The sequence below is a fragment of the Halichoeres trimaculatus genome, unplaced genomic scaffold, assembly GCF_033239565.1.
Source record: "Halichoeres trimaculatus isolate MK-OKI-2021-1 unplaced genomic scaffold, fHalTri1.1 fHalTri1_scaffold_12, whole genome shotgun sequence".
NCBI lineage: Eukaryota > Metazoa > Chordata > Actinopteri > Labriformes > Labridae > Halichoeres > Halichoeres trimaculatus.
Genome location: NW_027437190.1, coordinates 4388154 through 4403118, shown reverse-complemented (window position 1 = coordinate 4403118; position 14965 = coordinate 4388154). Strand labels below are relative to the sequence as shown.

The 14965-nt window shown below is 42.2% G+C and overlaps 1 protein-coding gene across 1 annotated transcript in view; it reads left to right on the top strand.

The window, feature by feature from the left end:
- The window catches only part of tgfb2 (transforming growth factor, beta 2), a 37753-nt gene extending 23770 nt beyond the window's left edge, over positions 1-13983 (top strand). The window contains exons 2-7 of the mRNA XM_074683562.1: positions 1699-1862; positions 9303-9435; positions 9514-9624; positions 9874-10048; positions 10137-10290; positions 10390-13983. Of these exons, the coding sequence (XP_074539663.1) occupies positions 1699-1862; positions 9303-9435; positions 9514-9624; positions 9874-10048; positions 10137-10290; positions 10390-10548 (896 nt within the window). The 3' untranslated portion in view covers positions 10549-13983. The remainder of the gene's footprint in view (positions 1-1698; positions 1863-9302; positions 9436-9513; positions 9625-9873; positions 10049-10136; positions 10291-10389) is intronic.
- Positions 13984-14965: the final 982 nt, after the last annotated feature.

The window sequence follows — 14965 nt, the reverse complement described above, 5'->3', positions numbered from 1 at the left end:
GACTGAAGCTGGATGTGGACGTCTTCTTTTATCAGAATGTACGGCTGAATGTGTAGAGTGAGTTGCTGTTTTCAAGGCTTCACTTATCTTGTGCGAATGTGCCAAACCATTAACTGCCGTCAGGAGGTGGTTTTGAAAGTACCACAGTTTCCTGTGAAATACTAATATTGTGCCAAAAGTACTATTTTTGCGGTCAAATGTTTGTTTGTTTTTTCTGTGTTATCTTAAAGTGTATACAGCAATACAGTTTGTAATACCTTGATCTCTTCTATGTTCAGTAGGTCAAGATAGAGAAAAAAACTACTTAACAAGTACATATTCCTCAGTCCAGTTAGTCCTTAGCTGCTGCAGCCGCAGGTTTGAATTTTCTTCTGACCAACCCGAGCAATTTTGCTACAGATTTCCTCCGTGTTTCTTGATGCTGTTGTTTTCTTTCATGCGCTTCTGAAGATTTTGCTGTAGTTGCCGCTGTTGCTGCTGCTGTTGTGTTTGTAGTTGTTGCTCTCACTGTGGGTTTTTACTGTACTTGTGGTTGTATTATTAGTTGCTAGCTGTTGTGTTGTTATTGTTGTTGTTGTTGTAGTTGTTGTAGTTAATTGTTGGTGCTGTCTCTGAGGTTTCTGCGTGTTGGTTCTCAGATACTGAATACATTGATAACTCCCTCCCCTGGTGAGCCCAGAGAAGGGTCTTTTTCCAGTTGCTTCTCAATTGATTAAAATTTGATGGAACAGTCCATTTTTGATACTCATGTAGGATATATTTTCAAAACAAATAGAGTGAAATATTTCCAGCAATTATTTCTTTTAATTGTGCTGATAATAGCTCACAGTTAATGAAAACCCAAATTTCAGTTCCTCATAAACACCTGCAAAGGTTTCCTTAAAGGTTCAGTGTGACAGTCGTCCAGAAGACAGTCACTGACCCCCTCCACAAGGTGGGTTAGACACTGAAGGTTACTGCTGCAGCAGCTGGCTGTTCACAGAGCTGGATCCAAACAGGTTACTAGAAAGAGAAGTGAAAGGAGAACATGTGGAAGAGTGGACTGCACACTCTACTTTTAAGATGATATTTGATCAAAGCTCATTTTCAGCTGTACTCTAACTTGTATCTGGATAGAGGTTAGTTAAACTGTCAAACTGATTCATTCAGTTACATGCTGCTCTGTGGCCTTGTAGTTATTTTCTTTTCTGACACCATCGCCAGTTTGTATTCAGGTGAAATTATCTCTATGTTTTTTCTTTCTCTCTCCCTCATACATGCCTCATCTCTCTCTCAAACATACCCCAAGTTCAAGAGTTCAAAGTTCATTTTGGAGTTCAGCTACATCCATCCTTTTTGACTAAGTTCACATTGTACTGAGTGCTACTCTTGGAAGAGTTAACATCTGATCCATTATTTATCATCTCTAGTCTTTCTCGTTTCTTTTTCCCTGAAACACAAAAGCTGACCCAACAGGATGAGTGCTGCTTTAAGATTCATTACTGTGATGGAGTGGAGTATACATTTCAGTAGTGTTAATAAACGTTTGTGTCCACTCTCACTGATTCCTGTTAACTCATTGTATGTGTATGGCGTAAGGTCTTTTTCAATGCCAAATAAAATTTGGCTGTGTGACCTTTCAGATGCACTGTACCTGTTCTCTGTTCTCAAACTGTACATTACTCATCTAACACTCCAACTCTTCTCTTGTCCCCACAGACATGATCCCTCCGACCCACTTTAACCCGTATTATCGCAGGTTAACGTTCGACGTGTCCTCCATGGAGAAGAACGCCTCCAACCTGGTGAAGGCGGAGTTAAGGATTTTCCGTCTTCAGAACCCAGGAGCTCGAGTGTCTGAGCAGAGGATCGAGCTGTACCAGGTACACATCTCACCTATGCAACACACAGAAGCTGTAAACACTGAGTACACTTAATCTATGTTTATATCCCTGTTCACATCTAAAACTTACTCACTGGAGCAGAGTCAACCCAAGCTGAACCTGAAATAATCAACCCTCGAAACACTGAGCACTGATCCTGAAAACAGAACAGACAGGTTCATAGAGCTGGTAGCATTAAGCTTCTCTAGTTTATAAGATATCTTAGAGGTAGGGCTGGGGGATATGACAGATGTACTGAAGAACATTATGATCTACTTTAGAGAAATAAAACAGGAACAGGAAACAGGAACATCTACTTTACTTTGTTAGTGGGCGTGTTACAGCTGATCTACTCAGACAGCATGCTCAGTTGATAACAGGAGAAAGCGCCCTCTTTAAATGAGGATTTAGTGTGTGCTACCTGCTGTCACCATGGGGGGTTTGGAGAGAAGGGGAAGGAAAAATGAAGTTTGAAGCCATGGAGGTTGAGAAATCAGACGAATGGTTTACAGGCAGCTGCAAAGGAGGTGAGAGCTGTTTCCTATGTGGCGTGCCCTCCGCTGTGACACTCAGGCCATCACTGGTCACTGTGCACACAAAGCAGCTGGTTGGTGCTGTGTCTGGGCTGACGTTGATCGTAAAGGCCCTGGTAACAGCCCAGAGGTCATTCAGTGGCAGTAGTCCTTCAACTGAGCTGCCAGTTGATGAAGAGGGAGGTTCATCTCCTGTGCTCTCCAGAGATTGCAGGAGATGAACGTTCATTAAGTAGTTTTGAGACCAGTGCAACTGGAGAAAACAGTTAAAACTCTAAACTCAGAAATGGCGTTGGATGGACAATATGTCTCCACTATTTTTATTCCTGACAGTCCAAATATTGATTAGCACACAGAAGATTCTCTCTCCCTCATCTGTCATTGCACCTCCACGCCACAATGACCTCAGCCATTTCAGTGTAACACTGTGCCAGTTTGCACCTGCCTTTCAAATGTGCTAAATATAGACACAAAAACAGTGGCTGCTAACAGTTTCAGGTTTGATAAATCACTCTGTGAGCGCTAAATGATTATATTTGCATCTCCTCCTTGGCTAATCATATGTCTGTCAAAACATCAACAAATGAATTCTATCAAGATGCAACATGTCTCATATTTATTTATTTATATATTTATTATATTTATTATTTACTTATTTCACTAATATATCTTTATCGTTATATCGCCCCAACTCTTCATTTCCTCTGATGTCACACCATCTCCTGCTTTCTGATGGATTTTCTCACTGGCAGTAAGTCAGTACACAGAAAACACACTCCCTGGTGTTTCCTGCACAGAGCCCTCCATGAGCCGCCTTCTGGGAATGAGACCCCGCAGAATCATAGGTCTCGGTCACTTTAAGTGGATCACCCTGCCCCACATGAAGACCCACCAACTGACACTGTGTAGCACTCTATTCTGACTTTGAAGACTTGTTTTAAATTTCTGGGTGAGATGCTAACATTGAGCTGGGTTCCTGTTCAGCCTGGGATTTGCTCCTTCCTGTGGGACCATCTTACTCCAGAGACACTCCCAGAGGCCTCAGCAGTTCACCATCATAGAGGTCACACAGACTAAGACAGTGTGAAACTTTTTGAACTTTTAGGCCCCATTTACACAACCTTTCACCCAAAAACGCAAAAAAAAAAAAAAAAAGGTAAAGAAAAAAAATCTGTTTCACAGAAATGCTAAGGGACTAAAAATGCTGGAGGAAGCATTAGAGCTGGGACAATACACTTTTCTTCAGATTTGATTCTTTTACAATTTTTGGGGAGCCAGTTCAGTTTAATTCGTGATTTTTTGATGTTTCAGGTTTTTGCACGTCACATGTAAGTCAGTTTTGGGGATTTATTAGGGGATCTGACATCTGAACTTTTTTCCAACCCAGCTTAAAAACAAAGACCAAAATTAAGGATTTAAATTTGAAAAAAAAAAAAAAGATTTTTGAACGAAACAAATCACAATGTTGTTAAAGAAAATATCCTGATTCCTCAATGTATCTGCTTTTTAACTACCACAGCTAGTAAGCATGCCAGGCCTGTAGGTGGTGCTATAACTGTCTTGACCAGAAGCCTCTTTTGGTAGATCTCCACTGTAGTAGCGTTGGGCTGATCATCTGGTGTATTGGAGTGCTAAGAGCAGAAGTGGAGCAACAGATGCTCATTTTGTTGAAAGACAGTCACAGATTCAGCAGATTCAGCAGATACAGTGGATTGAGCAGCACAAGCTCAACAGTTATGGTAGGCTGCCGGGATTGTAACAGCACTACTGCTGTATGCACAAAGTGAAGCGTGATGTCAGTGTTTCCACTGAAAACGCAGGCTTACTGTTGACACGGCAACGATGCAGTGTTTCAGAAAAAATCCACTCTGTAGGCTGCATTCTAAAGTTTGCATTTTAGGTCTGCTAAAATGCATTTTCTGAGTAAACGAGAGGTCGAAATGCAGACACTTTTTCGTTTCTTCTTATGACTGTTGTCGTGTCCAGAGCTTCTCAGAGAGCCGTGGTCTATCAGAGCTCTGGTCACAGTGCCTTCACTTAAGCTGCATTCACACCAGAGCTGTTTGGTCCACTTTAAACAAACTGTGCTCTGATTCTTCTGTTGGTCTAGAACGTTTTTCCTGGTGTTGAGGCTCACTCAAACAGATCAAGGCACGCAGATCAAACATGTAAACCCAGTGGTCTTGGTTTGCTTCTAAACAATCCTTTGTTTAGTTTGTTTAGTTTGTTTGAGGCGTGAAAGACGAGCAGACTAGCTAAAAACCAAAGGCAGGAAGTTGCACACATGGACAGTGCATCATAGACCTAAAAAGTAAATATTGTCAGATGATTGATGTTTCATGGATGCTTGAGGCCACTTACCAAAGCAACAAGAAACTAAACTATTTAGCAGGAGGATGGTGGCACAGGGATTTAACTGTACTGTATCCATGCTGATTCTTAAGTGGAGGTGACACATTACTACACATTAAGAAAAGGATAACTACACTGTAAGACAACAGCATGTCCTCTTTAAGACACAAGTGTAACTCCTACACAGGTTCGTGAAATAACGTGGACATTTCAGAAAGTTACCCTAAAGTTGAGGAAACTAAGAGATGGGAAACTACACTGCAAGTGCTACTGAAGTATTTAGTCAGCCACTGATTTTGCAAGTTCTCCTACTGAGAAAGATGAGAGAGGTCTGTAATTTTCATCAGAGGAACACTTCAACTATGAGAGACAACATGAGAAAAAAAAACAGGAAATGACATTGTAGGACTTATAAAGAATGTATTTGTAAATGATGGTGGAAAATAAGTATTTGGTCACCAACAAACAAGCAAGATTTCTGGCTCTCACAGACCTGTAACTTCTTCTTTAAGAAGCTCTTCTGTCCTCCACTCGTTACCTGTGTGAATGTCACCTGTTTGAATTGTTTATCTGCATAAAAGACACCTGTCCACAGCCTCAAACAGTCAGACTCTAAACTCAACCATGACCAAGCCCAAAGAGCTGTCCAAGGACTCCAGGAAGAAAACTTTAAACTGCACCAGGCTGTGAATCTACAACAGGCGAGTAGGTTGCTGAGAAAAAAAATCAACTGTGGGAGCAACTGGAAGAAAATGGAAGACATAGAAGACCATTGATGATCTCCCTCCATCTGGGGCCCCACGCAAGATCTCATCCCCTGGGGTCAAAATGATCATTAGAACGGTGAGCAAAAACCCAGAACTACATGGAGCTGATGAATGACCTGCAGAGAGCTGGGACCAAAGTAACACAGGCTACCATCAGTACCACACTACGCCAAGAGGGACTCAGATCCTGCAGTGCCAGGTGGGTCCCCCTGCCTAAGTCAGGACATGTCCAGGCCCGTCTGAAGTTTGCCAGAGCACATGGATGATCCAGAAGAGGATTGGGAGAACATCATGGGGTCAGATGAAACCAAAAAAGAAGTTTTTGGTAAAAACTCAACTCGTGATGTTTTGAGAAGGAAGAATGCTGAGTTCATCCCAAGAACACCAGACCTGCTGTGAAACATGGGGGTGGAAACCTCATGCTTTTTGCTTTTTTCTGCAAAGGGAACAGGATGACTGATCCGTGTTAAGGGAAGAATGAACAGGGCCATGTACGGTGAGATTTTAAGTTGAAACCTCCGTCCGTCTAGGAGCACTGAAGATGGGACGTGGCTGGGTCTTCTGGCATGACAATGATCCCAAACACACAGATCTTGCAAAATCAGTGGCTGTCCAAGTACTTTTTTGCCCCACTGTATATAAGAAACTAAGGCAAATTATAATATACACAAATTTGGTCTTGCTCCATCGTGTGCATGGGAAACCAGCCTGTAAAGCGGAACAGATTTCTGTTTCTGCTCAAACCAATAGATGAGCTGTTTTTTTCTTCTTCATCATCCTCTTCTTTAGCAGTGTTGGCTTGGCCCAGCCTTGAATGAGTGCTCTGTGTGGTTGTGACACTGCCCAGACAGTTTGCTCCGTCTGCGGTGTTATTCAAAACCATGAAGGTGCTACCCCCAACAGAGCTCAGAGAATCAAATGTAAAAACAACCATTGAGGTACTCTGGCCAAACCAAGACTGAACCCAGAGGTAGCAGCTCCCACCTCCTCCCAAACTTTATCTCCTCTGGCCTTTACGTCCTCATGAGGAGGAAGAGAAGGAGGAAGAGATATGGGTCTTGGTCTACTGGTTTAGTCTCGTCATTGACCCCAGGTTAGTGTACTTCAGGAAGTTTCCTTCATAAAGGACAGAAAACAAGTGTAGAAGGTCTCATCTTTTCTCCCTCCTCATCATTAAACCTCTGTCTCCGACTGGGATTCTTTCTTTCTGTGTTTGTGTCGTAGCTTCAGGGTCTGCTCTGTCTGGTTTCCCACACAGCACAGAGAGCTGCAGGAAAAGTGTTTTACACATTAGTGTGATAGGAGCCAAGACAAACACATGGATCTGAAGGACAGCAGAATAACAGCAGTCTGTCTAGCATCTGGTTACACTTTCACTGCTTCTCCCAGACCTGACTAATGGATCACAGAGAGCAACTCAGGCTCACACTCACACACACATATATATATATATATATATATATATATATATATATATATATATATATATATATATATATATATATATATATATATATATATATATATATGGAAATAGAAAATACTTTATTTATCCCCGAGGGGAAATTCAGGAGTCACCGCAGCATTTAAGAAAACAAAAGTAAAAAAGTGTATAGAAAGTGCAAAAAAAAAGTCCATAAGAAATTAGATGACGACAGCCTGTCCACCACTCGTCCACCACTCTCCAGCCCAGCCAGTCTCCACCTCCACAGGGTCCAGGACTGAGCCTCCCCAGCAGTCTGTTCAGTCTCTGTCTCCTGGATCCTGTCTGCTCACAGCAGGTGAAGTTCTTCCAAAGTGGGGCCAGCGTCCGATGTCAGCTCCGTCAGCCACGTCCGTGACCAGCACGATGCCTCTCTGCCCTCCGGCAGCCCCTCTGCCGCTGGGCTAGCACGGCTAGCTCGTCCATCCCACCGGAGATAGATCCCACGTTCCCAACAACGATGGATGGAAGGACAGGTCCACGTCATCACCTCCCAGCTCACACCCGAGAACCAGCACGTCGTCCTCACCTCCTCCTCCTCAGCTCGAGGGAAATCATCAAGCCCTACACTAGTTAGCATTGACATGCTACAGTCTGCTAACAGCTAATTTTGCATGTAAACAATGCAGCCATGGTTACATGTAGAATCTCCAGTCAAACACAGGAGAAAAGTAGTAAAAATATCACTGAAACCACAAAAAGTTTGGTGTCCATGACCGACAATGAACCATACAAAGTAATGATCCACTCCAAATACAAAGATGACGAAAAAGAGATGAAAAAATACAAGAAACGGACAAAGAAGAGAGAGCTGCTGCAACAGGCAGCTACTTGGGCAGCGCCTAGCAACTAAGTAATATATAGAAGAAATATATATATACACACACACATTTAATACTGTATAGTTTGGTGTACACTGTTGCTGTTTTTTAACACCTCAGAGTACTATATATCCCAATAATTCATTATTGACAGATTCTTTTAAACCAGTTCTGTGATGTATAGTCATACACATAGTCATACACATCGTCATAGTGTAAGGAAAATTGCTATTGGCTGTCCCAGAAGTCACTAAAGTTGCTAAATGATGGCATCTCCTTATTTGCATTTTCATTTACATGTAATTGTCATGGATACAGAAGGAAAGAGGAATAACTTTGAAGAGATAGAAAGCAGGTAAAAAAAAAAAAAAACACTGTTCATATGTTTAGAACTACAAATGAACTTTTTTCTGTTGATTCTTGTTTCTCTAAAACAGTGGTTCTTAACTTTGTTGGAGGTACTGAACCCACCAGTTTCATGTGCGCATTCACCAAACCCTTCATTAGTGAAAAATTTAATATGAATTTACTCAAATTAAAGACATAGGTAAATGCTTTTTACTGGTACACAAAATGAACTGTGCGTGAACATCACCTTGTTCCAAGAACACAACCAACACAGTGCATGAACTCACAATAAATGACATACCTGCAAATCAGTGTGACTTCTGCTGTTGCCTTTGAGAGACCAGTTCAGATATTTGTGGCTTCACCTTGGCAAGCACCACTTCCTTGAGTTGTGCTGGTGCAAGACTGGAGTTGCTCCAAAGGGCGCTGATACATTTGAAACCACGTTGTACATATTAGTTTGGATTAAAATATGGCTAAGTGGGGCGTGTCATCACAAATTGACACAATGAGTCAGGTGTGTCTTGCAGTAGAGTCTCCCTAAACCCCTGAGACTAACTCATTGAACCCAGGTTAAGAACCACTGTTCTAAAATATCAAATTATCACCCCCCCTCTGGTATCTGAGCTGCAGACCAGCAGAAGTTACCATAATGAGAAGTGCACTTGCGAGATTCAGTTGGAGTTATCTGCTCAGGGTGCAGCAGGAGGAAACTGCTGGGAATGAAGAGGACCTGACTGTCTGTTTTGGATGGGGAGGGGCTTACGGCAGCGCTTGCTGTTCATTGAGGAGATCAAGTTCAATAAATGCTTTCACGTCAAAGTCTCCAAACTCTTGTTTTATAACAGTGCACGGATTAACCCAGTTATAGGTCAACATGGTCACCAACCAATTTGGGAATTTTGGTAAAAAAAACACACAGAGATGTACTTGAAAACATTCCTTCCAACTGTTGTTATTAAGATAGAAAGAGACCAGCCTGTCCATAACCTCCATCAGTTGAGAGGTTGGTGCTGTGGTCACTCCTGGGCACTGGGACCAGGGATGATGTCAATCAGTCAATGAATCAGTCTTTATTTTCTCTCTGTGTATCTCTGTGGTCTCATTCTACATCTCCTGTCCTGATCTGTCCTCAGATTTTAGGACACAAAGACCTGACATCTCCGACGCAGCGCTACATTGACAGCAAAGTGGTGCGGACTCAGACAGAGGGAGAGTGGCTGTCGTTTGACGTGACAGAGGCAGTGAGTGAATGGCTGAACCACAGAGGTGAGAGGATGGTCTTCATCACTTCAATACTTCTATTTGTTATCCTGCTTGATCATCTTCATCTTTGTTTGTCCACAGACAGAAACAGTGGGTTCAAGCTCAGCCTGCACTGTCCCTGCTGCACATTTGTACCATCCAACAACTACATCATTCCCAACAAGAGTGAGGAGCTGGAGGCACGCTTTGCAGGTTAATCATCACGCTCTGTTTGAGTTTAGTTTTCAGAAACACGAGGTAGGGAGTGATGCTCTGAATGTCTGTTTGACAAACAAACTTCAGTGAGTCATTCAGGGCAGTCTGAAGTACCTGTCCTGGCCCTCCATTGAGGCCTGTGACTAGCAGGATGTAGAGATTGGGTGACAGCCTGTCAGGTTAAAGGTGGAGCTTGGTGGAGCTCAGCTGAAGCCAAAGCTCAGTGAGCTCTCTGGTGTCTTTCAGGTATTGATGACAGCTTCATCCATGGCAGTGATCTGAAGGTGTTTAAGAAGCGGCGACACAGCACTCAGGCTCCTCACCTGCTCCTTATGCTGCTGCCTTCATACCGGCTGGAGTCCCAGTCCCAACACAAGACCCACAGATCCAGAAGAGCCTTGGACGCAGCCTACTGCTCCAGGTATTTACCTGGAATCTGAATCTGTCACCTGTTGGGATAGATTCTGAAAAAGGTTTTGTCTGAGTTCTGCTCTTCTTAACGTCTGCAGAAACGTGCAGGATAACTGCTGCTTACGGTCTCTCTACATCGACTTCAAGAAGGACCTGGGCTGGAGGTGGATCCATGAGCCAAAGGGCTATGAGGCCAATTTCTGTGCTGGGGCCTGTCCATACCTGTGGAGCGCTGATACCCAGCATTCAAAGGTAGAGTATGAGCACGGGATCAAAAATCACGCAGACTGTGGGTGAGGGGTCTTCATTGTTTGTCTGTAGTTCTTAAAGACTCTGGTTCTTGTGTTCCAGGTGTTGGGTCTGTACAACACCATCAACCCTGAAGCATCAGCACTGCCCTGCTGTGTGTCCCAGGACCTGGAGCCCCTGACCATCCTTTACTATATTGGCAAGACTCCCAAAATAGAGCAGCTCTCCAACATGAAGGTCAAGTCATGCAAGTGCAGCTAGGAGCCCGAGCAGCCAACAGACTCTCTGTCCTCTAATCACTCAAATCCAGATCAACCAAGGACTCTGCAGGGCTGCCACAGCACCCAACGGTGACACCAGAGGTACGCTGCGGCAGTGTGTGACTGCTTCATTACAGAAGACTGGAGCTCTACCAAAGATCCTTAAGATGAAACCCGGCTGCTCTGAGCTGGTTTGTAACACACCTGGATCTGTTCACTACGTGATGCCACCGTGCAGTTTTTCACAACCTCCTGTCCTGGAGAACCCGTGTGTCTGTTTCCGCAGATGTCTGAATACCATTGCTCTCACGAGGACAAACAGACCGTTCTGAACCCGTTCTGAAATGGTCATGGAAAAACATGGACATATATTCACATATGACCTGGGGAGCTCTTCAGTACCAGACTTTGACATCTGTGAGTGAAACTATTATAGACCTGGTTTGAAGAGAACTAAATCAAACAGTTTGTTCTTTTGGAGTTTTATGGGAAGTAGACACAGACACTGCAGCATCTTCACTGAAGTGCCCACTTCCTTTTGAAACCTGAAATTCAGCATGCAGGCTGATGTCATTATGGATTTGGGGAAGGAAGTGGACATGGTGAGACAGTAAAAACACACTGACACAGACTGACAGGTGAGGACCTGTCAGTCTCAGGTGTCCCTGGTCTAACTCCTCCTCTGTTTCCTGGTGTCTGTTGCTCTAAAAGGGACCATAATTGACTAAATTAACCAACATGCTGTAGACAAGACTTGAAGCCAGAGATAAGAGCCGTTAAGAAAACGTTTGCTGAAGAAATGAATTAACTGAAAGGTAGGACTATTTTCTCAGAGACAACCAGATTGGCTTAATAATCAAAGGGATCGCCCCCTGCTGGATGTTAAAGGTACCTCTACATTGATTTCACTTCTGTTAACAGTAAGGCCTGTATGTTAAGGTGGGTTAAATTTGATGGAGGTAGAGCTAGGGTTGCCAACTGTCCCGTATTAGCCAGGATGTCCTGTATTTGGGGCTAAATTGGTTTGTCACATACAGGACCTCAGTTGTCCCGTATATTGACCATTAACTCTTGTAAACTGCATTCAACTGATCCCAGACCAAGATAAACGGCAGTAGCAGACTGTGTCTCACCCGTTAGGGTTGCAGGTATGGTTGCCACCCGTCCCGTATTTCACACTTATAGGTCCTTAAAGGCGTCCTGTTTCAAATCAATACGGGACGCAATTTGTCCTGTATTTTCAGTTGGCCTTGAATGCAGCACAACTCTGCCTGAAATCAACATGCGTTCGCGTCTGCCCACAAGAAACGGCAGTTGGTTGGTTGATTTTAATCGTGGAATAAGTGCTCATCATTAATTAGGTGAGAGAAAGCCACAGGAAATCAGAAGGAAACATGGCTGTTGCTGCATTTGGTACTCTGCCCTGTGGCCCATTGAAAAGAAAAGGTTGCAGAAACACAGACGTCAGTGGGAAAGTTCAAATGAATGGCTTGACAGTGTGAGTGAAACCGTTTCAAAGGACACTGTAAAATCTGTCGCCAAGTGTTTTCTGTGGCACATGGTGGCGTGTGGGATGTCCGACAGCATGAGGCTAGAGAGCAATGATACTGCAACTTCAGGACGAACAAATGTCACTCACAATTCTTCATACCTGAAGCATCTCCAGATACAGAAATCTTATTAATAACTAATAAAATGTGATTAATTTGGAAAAGTGAATCTTACTTAAAGAATCAACAGGATGAGATTTTTAAAAAAAGTAGGAAATATATTTAAGCTGCCCCTGTGTTTAACTGAATATATTTTGTCAAACTGGTTATTTTTTACCAATACATCAAGAATACAGACATTTCATTAGTAAGCCATGAAAAAAGTTTAATACAATATTGATAACCAGTATCATTCATGACTATAGAAAAAAAAGCAGAAGGACAGACAAGACAGAATACATTTTGAAAAAGTATTTTAAATTTTTTCACATGAAACTTAAACTAATATATTACAACAACTGGTGCCGCAGTCTAATGTTGGAAGTCAAGCCAGACCCTCCAACCCCCGCCCACCCCCCACCCCCCACTGCTGAGGGTGTCCCTTATTTTTCTGCCTCAAATGTTCCACTTCCACAGAAACAGAAAATCACCCCAGTCACTTTTTACAGAGGGATTCAGTGTTAAAAGCATATTGGTCAAGTTATACCGATAGAATGGTGATCAAGCCAATCACAGTCAACCATTTGATGAACCCCAGGTTCAGAGGAGCTTTGTAAAGAGACGCCTGAGCTAGCCTTTAAAGAAAGACAAGCTGAAGTGTAAGACACAGATTTTAATTTAACAAATGATTATAAGTTATGTTTTGTAACTTTGTCTTGTTTTTTTGTGTCAGCTTACATTTTTAATTCAACATTTTATGAAAAACTCTCCTAATCTTCCAAATATTATCATGGTGGAAGGCTTATTCTATGCAAGCTGATGTAACATATCCCTAATAAACATTTTACATCATCTCTTCCACTTTCAGTTCACACTTCATCTCTTCTCATTAAGCTTTTAAATAGTGAATTGCTTTAAGATTTTAAACTGAATGATTTGAAATAGATTTCAGAAGTGTGAAAGCTGCTGCATTGTATACAGCAGAAATGCATCAAGTCGTGCAAAAAAAGGCAAAACAAAGGTAAGGTAATGTGATGTGTTGTCAGGTAGGTTTGGCAAAAGAAGAAAAGACAGCGCAGTATACACACTTTCTGCATTTCCAGTTGAGTCAGAATCTGAATATACGCTGAATTCACACATCATGCTCACACCACCATGGCACTGAGCTCCTGTCCTGCATTTAGGAGTGAGAACGTTGGCAACCCTAGGCAGACCCTACCATTACAGCTGCTAACAGCAGGATTACAATTTTAAAGATGGCGCATGTTGAACCTATGCGTTATCATCCAGGATGAAATATGTAGAGAAAATTGATATTTAGGGACTGAACCATTTTGGAAAAGTATGACGATGTGAAGCTATACAGCAAATTTAGATTTAGGAGAAAAAACATTCTTTAGTGACCAGATGAGATAAGGGAGGCAATCCAAGCCTCAAACCAGCAATGTTCACTGTGTCAGTTTTATAAGTTTGATTTGCTCTTTGCTTTTCTGCGTCTGGGTCCCTCAAGATGTGTGTGGTGAAGCGTTGGAGTTCATCAAACAGCTGCTCGTAGAGTTATTCATCGAGGTACTGGGGCATTGCTGCTGTGTTTGTTCCTCAAAGCAGCTTTCATATCACTGATTTTATTTTTGAGCTCCTCCACCGTACGCTCGAAAACACCACACACATTTACTCTGTTCAAGATCTTTATCCAAACGTTCCCTTTCTCTGTGTTTGTGACAACTGACTCGCTGATACCAGCTGTTTGTTCGTTCTATATTCTTCTAATAAAATGTCAATTTCTTCCCCTGAAAACATGTAATCTGTTTTTATTCTGACAAGCTCTGATTTAATTTCTGAAGGACAAACTTCTATTTCAGTGTTTCCATATCTTTATGTTTGTTGAATTTTTTAGTATGTCTTTCTTTCTTTGTGGAATCTAGTGTTTTTTTTTTTTTTGTTTATTTGTTTCTTTTTGAGTACAAGTTCTGACTTAATTTTTGTTGTTTCTACTCTATTTGGTGTTTTCTTTGCACGCTTTTGTTTGTAGTTATTTTTTTCCTAGTTGTTTTCAGAAATTAGAACAGTTAATTTATCCTCACACCAATATAAAATGTCTCATCAGTCATCATGATAAAGGTGGTACACTGCAAATCTTATTTAACGTTTGCCTCTTTGCTTTCCGTAAAAGCCTCCATTTCCCATAATTCAGTGAGCTTCACATCTCCAGTTGAATAGAGGTCAGTCTCCTTCAGACAGGTCAAACTGTGAGTGTTTAATGATCTACCACAGACCACAGAGGAAGAAGCTGACATGTTGCTGACCAGTGGATGGTGTTGATGAAATAAATATTCTTGTGCAGTGACATGCTCAGATGAGTATTTGAATTACAATGCTTTTTATTTTCACTTTAAACTACGATTGGAATCGGCTTTATTTATTGTCATGGTCATTTATTGACATTAAAATCCCTTGGACCCAAGCTGAACACACAGTAGTGTGTCCAGTAACAAGGGGTCTGTAGACTGTAATGTGAAGAGGTCAGAGTGTTTTCAGACTGTAGCATTCCTTCGAGTGGCAGGGGGTTGAAGAGGTTCAATTTGCTGAGGATTTGAAGCTCAGCAGAAAAGAGAATTATCAAACAACTCATTTTCTAAATTAAATCTTACAGCAGACTAGACTATAAGAACTTTTTTAAGAATAACATGACCTCACAAAGACTCAGTGACACAAACTGAAGCCCCGTATCCACCAAGTGGTCCAGTACGGATCACTACAGTTTGGTAC